General features: G+C 47.6%; 1 protein-coding gene across 1 annotated transcript in view; it reads left to right on the top strand.

Annotated features, from left to right (window-relative positions):
• The first annotated feature begins 1,843 nt into the window (after positions 1-1,843).
• Positions 1,844-6,461, top strand: part of RND3 (Rho family GTPase 3) — a 20,228-nt gene continuing 15,610 nt past the window's right edge. Inside the window, exons 1-2 of the mRNA XM_019646559.1 lie at positions 1,844-2,257; positions 2,736-2,823. Of these exons, the coding sequence (XP_019502104.1) occupies positions 2,108-2,257; positions 2,736-2,823 (238 nt within the window). The 5' untranslated portion in view covers positions 1,844-2,107. The remainder of the gene's footprint in view (positions 2,258-2,735; positions 2,824-6,461) is intronic.

Here is a 6,461-nt window from a genome sequence, read left to right as displayed (position 1 = left end):
TAAAATAAAATAAAATACGTCAAGGATTCTTTATTGTGCCAGAAACTATTCTGCAAACTTCACTTACATTTCCTCATAATTACTATAATGACTCATTTTGCAGATGATGAAATTAAGGCTTAAAGGTGTTATATAACTCATCCAAAGTCACACAGCTAAAAAATATAAACGTCAGGACCCAAATATACCTCTTTGTGATTTTTAGCCCCCAAACCACTATGCAGATTGCTTCTCAAACAAGTAAACAAGACAATACGTTGATAAAAGATTCCTGTACTTGAGTAGATTTGGGGGATGCTGGGTTAAACCATATTCAGTAGGCTACATCTCTACAAGACTTTTTCCTGTCTGTAACATGTCGAAATGGTTGGTACATGTTCAAGGGGTGAGGTGAGCACAGTGCCTCCATCACTAATTGGGCACCCTTTTTGGTGAGAAGGACTGATGTTCTGTAGAGCAAACTTTGGTTAGTACTGCTTGAGGAACCTGAGCAGGGCCAGCTACCCCTTCTCTGGGGGTCAGCCATCCATGTGTGTCAACACAGATCTACACACTGAGTCCACTCAGGGCCTTCCTTGGGGGTACTCCAGTTTTCTTAGCTCTGAAAGGAAGACACCATCCATGGACCCCTGGGGCTTCATGGTCATAGTGTCCAATACTTACCTCCATACTTTTAACCACCTTTCATTGTGACTTTTCACTCCCCATACTGAACTTTCTGATTTTTCACCTCATCTTCTTTTCATTTACAGGCCTAGAAGTCTCCCTAGGGGAACCTTTAAGTTGGTTTCAGCCAATGTCCTTACTAGAACTCAATAGCTGAAATCTCCTGACCATTTGGAGCTCAGGAGACAATGATGACAAAAGAAAAACTTTTCATAAGAAAAAGAGAACAAATGCATGGGCCAGTTTGGGTCGTCTCTGAGACTTTTGAGGTGGGCAGGTAGGGGGATGGATGTGGAGGAAGGATAGCAAGGGATCGAGGGTTGCACCTGCATTTTTCAGCTAAGCTTAGTTGTGTTTTCTGGGTCCAGCCTAGAGTGCTTCGATCTCAGGGAAAAGGAGGCTACAAATCAAGGAATTAAAGGGCAGAATCAGAATGCCTCCTACGCAGTCTCCTCACTGCAGCATGGGCAGTGGCTACTCTGGTATGTTATGGTTCCCAGTGTAGTAGAGTTGAGTTTCCAATGACTTTTCTCATGCAGTTATAAGCAGCCTCTACTTTTCTTTCTTCTCTGCTCCTACCTTCCCTATCCACTCCCCAACCTTTTCTGCCTCCTCCTGAGTGACTGAAACTGACAGGTTTCAGAAGCCAGACTATTACTGTGACCCAGGCAAGCCAATTCCCACATCTGACATAACCTGGCTTGGCTACGTTCCATGGCTGATATGCCTGAGACAAATGATTTTTCTATAAAATACAACCACTTAACCAACCCTTCCCCACCCAAGACTTGCTTCCTATGTTTTATAACTATGTCTGAACCTGGGTGACACATTTTTTGCTTTCATAAATGTTCATGAGGCTTCTGTAGATCAGCCCTTATTAAAACGATTTTAAAGGAATTCTCGTTAAAATCAATATGCACACAGATTCACTTTCCCATCTCCTCCTTGGCTTGTACAGTCTCATCCATCAGCAAAGCGTCTTTGAGGACTTGAAGTTGTCCCAGAGCCTTGGTCTGGAAATATCAATAGATCCCGCACCGTCACCCTAGAGGGCGCACTGTTTACATTTTCCGCAAGTAACGAGACAGCTCTAGCTCCCAGGCTCCATAAAAGGGGAGGAGGCGGATCAGTTTCCTTCTCTCATTGAGAAAGAAGAGGATTGGAAGGCCGAGCGTATAAAGCCGCGCAGAGAGCGTGAAACAAAGCAGTCAGATCGGAATTGGACTTGGGAAGCGCGGTGCGGAGACAGGCGTAAAACTTGTTGGAGGGGAGTAACAAGCCTACTCCTCCAGCTCTCCTGCTCTGTGCCGCGCTTCAGGGGTTCCCACCAGCCTTGCAATTTATTTTTATATCTGCTTTTTTATATAGAGAGAAATATATATATATTTTTTCCTCTAAAGAGAAAATTCCTGTTCCAAGAGAAAATAAGGCAAGATCAATGAAGGAGAGAAGAGCCAGCCAGAAATTATCCAGTAAATCTATCATGGATCCTAATCAGAACGTGAAATGCAAGATAGTAGTGGTGGGAGACAGTCAGTGTGGGAAAACCGCGCTGCTGCACGTCTTCGCCAAAGACTGCTTCCCAGAGGTAAGTGGCGGGCAGGAGCTTCGAGTAGGGGGGGCGGCCCGCGGGGTCCCCCGTCTCGAGGTGGGATTCCCTTTTGTTTCCCCCCCACCTCTTTTTTTTTCTTTTTTTAAGCCGTCTTTCTCACCCCTCACTACTTTCTCCCTGGTTACACAGCCGGGAGAGGGAAAGTGGGCTGGGAGCGTTTAGGGGTTGGGTCGCGCTTGCACATTCCGCTGTTAGCTTCTGAAACTTGTCGGGTCATTTGTGCAAAACCTGGGGTTGGGAGATTTGAATCCTCATGTGTTTAGAGAGCCGAGTGGGGCGAGTGGGGAGTCAGACAGGAGTTTAGGTAAAGGTCCCCGTGTTTAGCGTCTGACCTCGTATGTGCCGGATTTTATTATTTTTTTTAGTTGGAGGCAGTTTTTCAGAGGTGTCCTTCCTGTGTCGTGCATTTTAAGATAACGTCTTTGCCCTCTTTCCTTCTGTCCATTTTGTCCAGAATTACGTCCCTACAGTGTTTGAGAATTACACGGCCAGTTTTGAAATCGACACACAAAGAATAGAGTTGAGCCTGTGGGACACTTCAGGTAAGAGAGTCGTCGGACCGCGTGGTGCTTGGGGCTGCTTTCCAGCCGCTCCGCGGGTCCCTGGACCTCACGCCTGGCACGCTCTCAGCACCGGCCCGCGCGCCGCCCGCGTTCTCCGTCTCTCCGTTAACATTGCCTTTTCCGAGGGATTCCCGAAGTCCCTGCTGGGTGATAATGTTGTCCCTTCTGGGTGGGGACGGGGTACGACTGTGGGGACAGGGTGGGGGTTGGCAGTGGGGACACAAGGGCGCTGTGTGCCCGCTGGATGACCCCGCGGTAGGAACCGCTTGTAGCCGGGTGGCCACCGAGCGGTTGGCTCGCAGGGCTGTGCCCGAGTCTCCGCGAAGCTGCCAAGGTGGCCAGAGGTTGGGGTGATGCCTGCGCCGCCTCAGAACCTCATGGCTCCGGGCGGGCACCCCTCCAGGATCTAACCTGCTGATTTTCTGGAGGGCGGGGAGTGCGGCGGGAGTGGTGGCAAGTGGGAGGTGGGAGAAAATCCCCGAAGCGTCGCAGTTACGTGCGGATCCAGCCCTTGGGGGTGGGGAAGTAAAGTGAGCGCAGGCAGCCTCTGAGCTGGTGACGCTTACAGCCAAGAATGCTCTGGCGGCTTGGGCAACACGCGGCCGGCTGGTCCGCCAGCGCCGCCCCAGTGAGGACCTGCAGATGTGAGCTGCGGTCTGTCCGCTCCCCACCCCCACCCACCGTGATCTGCCGTTTCCCCCCGTCCATGCCATTCCCCCCTGACCCCTAATGCATCACCCTCCGCCAGCCTACGAGTCCGCAGGCCACACTATTTGCCTTTGACCTCCCTGTCCAGTTGAATTATTGGTGTGGTGGTGAATTATTTTCTAGGGTCTGGGGTTCAAGGCCGGGTTATCGCCTTCCCACGCGCCCACCCATCTACCTTGCGCATGGTGGTAGGGAGGGCCGGATACCCCCCGAGGGGAGAGAAGATTCCAGCGCCTGGCTCTTAGGGGTTCTAGGGATTGGGGCTGGATCTAAAGCGGTGAGGGTGGAGGGCACCACCTGGAATCTCGATCTGGGATCCAGCCACCCGCCGCTCCTGTCTGCGGCACGCCGGGGCAAAAGAGTTCCCCTTCCAAAAAGGATGTTGCCTCTGGAGAAGGTGGAGCCACCGGGAAGGCCGGGTGCAGACCCCTGCGCGTAGGTCTAGGAGTTGAGCAGGGAGCTGGGTTGCAGCGGGTGAACCGAGCCAAATCCCGGTGAAACTAGCGCGCGAGTGCCAACACGTAGGTTTTGGTGGTAGGCGGGGAGGCCCCGAGAAGGAGCTGCGCTCAGCGGGAAGTGGCTTTGTGGAGGTGCTTATTTCTGGGCAGGTACGAGTTCCCCACAACCCTGGCCTTTGCCTTCTGGAGCCCTGGAGGGACACCAGGGGATCTGAGAGCACGAGGACGGGGCCGGACTGACAGGGTCACCAGAGGCAGTCCTTGCACAAAGGCAAGCGGGAAGGCTCCCACCAGCGCCTCTCTTGGTCGGTGCCAGATGCTGTGAGTTATGCAGTAAGAAACACCGATTTTGTTTCTCCCTGGAGTCGGGCTCTTCCTGGAGCCTCGCCAAGGGCAGCAGAACTAGAACCTCACCGTGTTTTGTGATGGGGATTGCACACAGTCTCGCAATTCTAGGGAAGGTGTTGATACTATTCTATTGTTTCCTTTCTTAAGTAGTTTCTATCAGAATTCTTACAGAGCCTAGTACTTCATGGGCTCCAATTTCCTGACATAGCATGGTATTTGTTCAACCTGGTGGGCAGGACAGCTGGTTTGGTATCAATAATTAGCACCAGTGCTCCCCTTCCCCAGCACCGTTTGGACCCAGTGCATGATAAGAAGTATTTAGGCGTGAGGTCTGTGAGTCTGACCCAGTCATTGATACAAAGCTGTGTTTAGATCTTCGCTACTGGTTACCACGGATTTCTGTGTGCAAATCCCCTACCTCCCTGAGTCTCATTTCATTATCTGAAAAAAATAGAGGATAGAGAGCTAGATAATGTGCAGGATCTCACCCAGCTGTACAATTCTTGGCTTTAGCACACTGGACAAGCCAGTCTTTTTGTTTCCCAGGATGTTGGTTGGCTTCACCTCTTAGTCCCAGTCGATCTGGCATCCCACGCTGGGATTTTCACCACCCACAAAGCAAGCCAGGTTCTGAACAGAGCCACTGCTTCCTGGTGGATTTAGGAAGGAGACTCGTTTGGGTAAGGGAGGGGCATAGGTGGGCTTATAGGAATGCTGGGTTATACACATACCATCATCTCAAGAGTCACAGGACCACCAACAGAGATTTTAGATTAGGTGCCCAAAGGGCTAAATTGACTTTTTTTTTTTTCCTAGGAGAAAAAAAGGCACATTGTTTTTTAGAGGCTAGAAAACAAAAATGTGGGCAGTTTATATTTGGAAGCTATGCTTCGCATGTGTAGATGAATATCACTTCAGATATATTCAACTATTTAATTCAGACTCTACGGTTTGTAATCTCTGCATACATAGCATCATGCCTTGCACACAGTAATCACACAATAAAATCTGTCGCATAAACAAATGACTAATCATATGCAGTTTCCAAGGAGATGAGATTCCCTGATATTTATTACCACTGAATTACCTGTGCACAAAGAATGGCAACTTTATAAACATTGCCTTTCGTCAAATTAAAGATAATCACCTGAAATGAAGTCTGTAGTGAGATAATCACTTGTATTTTTATTTAATGAAACAAAACCTATGCATGTTTAACTAAAACATAAAGGTTTGAAAAAACTGTGATTAAGAAAATATCACTGCAGAATTATTCAATAATGAAATCTTAGTTTGAAATTAGATTTATACAAATTGATAAAAATCATAAGGGAATTAGAATCCCATTATGATGCTTGTGAGGTGAAATGTTAAATTAAACACAGCCACCAAGCATTGCTTAAATTCTAAGAATAGATTGTTTTCACCAAAAAACAGTTTGTCATTCATGAGCAAAATATATGTAGCAAGAACCATTGCATCAGCCGCTAATCATTTCAAGTGTCTTTAACATTTTTCCATTGCATCTCAGTGGAAAATTTCTGAACAGGATTATTTTTTGACAAATGTTTGACATTTTCTTTACCCACTAAGACATTTGTTTAGTTCAGGTTATGAAAATAATTGCATATGCCTGATGCCTCTTGATGCACTTATTTTTTTCCAACTGCTATCAGTTTAACTGTGGAGATTAAGATCTAAGCCAAGTCTCTAAAGTCCTAAATGTCAATTTTTTTTTTCTTTTTAGAACTTTGTAAAAGTTAGAGATCACTATGGGAAAATTTAGGTGTGCCTAACTTCTCTTACATAAGGTGAGAGATAACATAATCTTTGCCCTTTGAATGGCATTCACAATCTGTTTGGCCTCCTAGCAGAGGGACAAACATTAAGGTGACAGAAATGGTTCTTATCTGGCAGCTATACTTGGAAGGCTTCTCGCAAGCGGTCTCCTTTTCCCTCCAGTAGTCATAGGATATGCACAGGCAAAACTGCCAATTCAGGTATAGGAAAGAACAAGTGGAAGTGGGATATGTGGGGCCTCTTCATTCCCCATTTTTTGAGGTCCAAAAACTTAACAGTTCTCCCTCTCTCTCTCTCTCTCTC

The sequence above is a fragment of the Hipposideros armiger genome, unplaced genomic scaffold (assembly GCF_001890085.2).
Source record: "Hipposideros armiger isolate ML-2016 unplaced genomic scaffold, ASM189008v1 scaffold_104, whole genome shotgun sequence".
Taxonomy (NCBI): domain Eukaryota; kingdom Metazoa; phylum Chordata; class Mammalia; order Chiroptera; family Hipposideridae; genus Hipposideros; species Hipposideros armiger.
The sequence above is the reverse complement of the archived record's forward strand: the minus strand, read 5'-3'. Positions and strand labels throughout refer to the sequence as shown.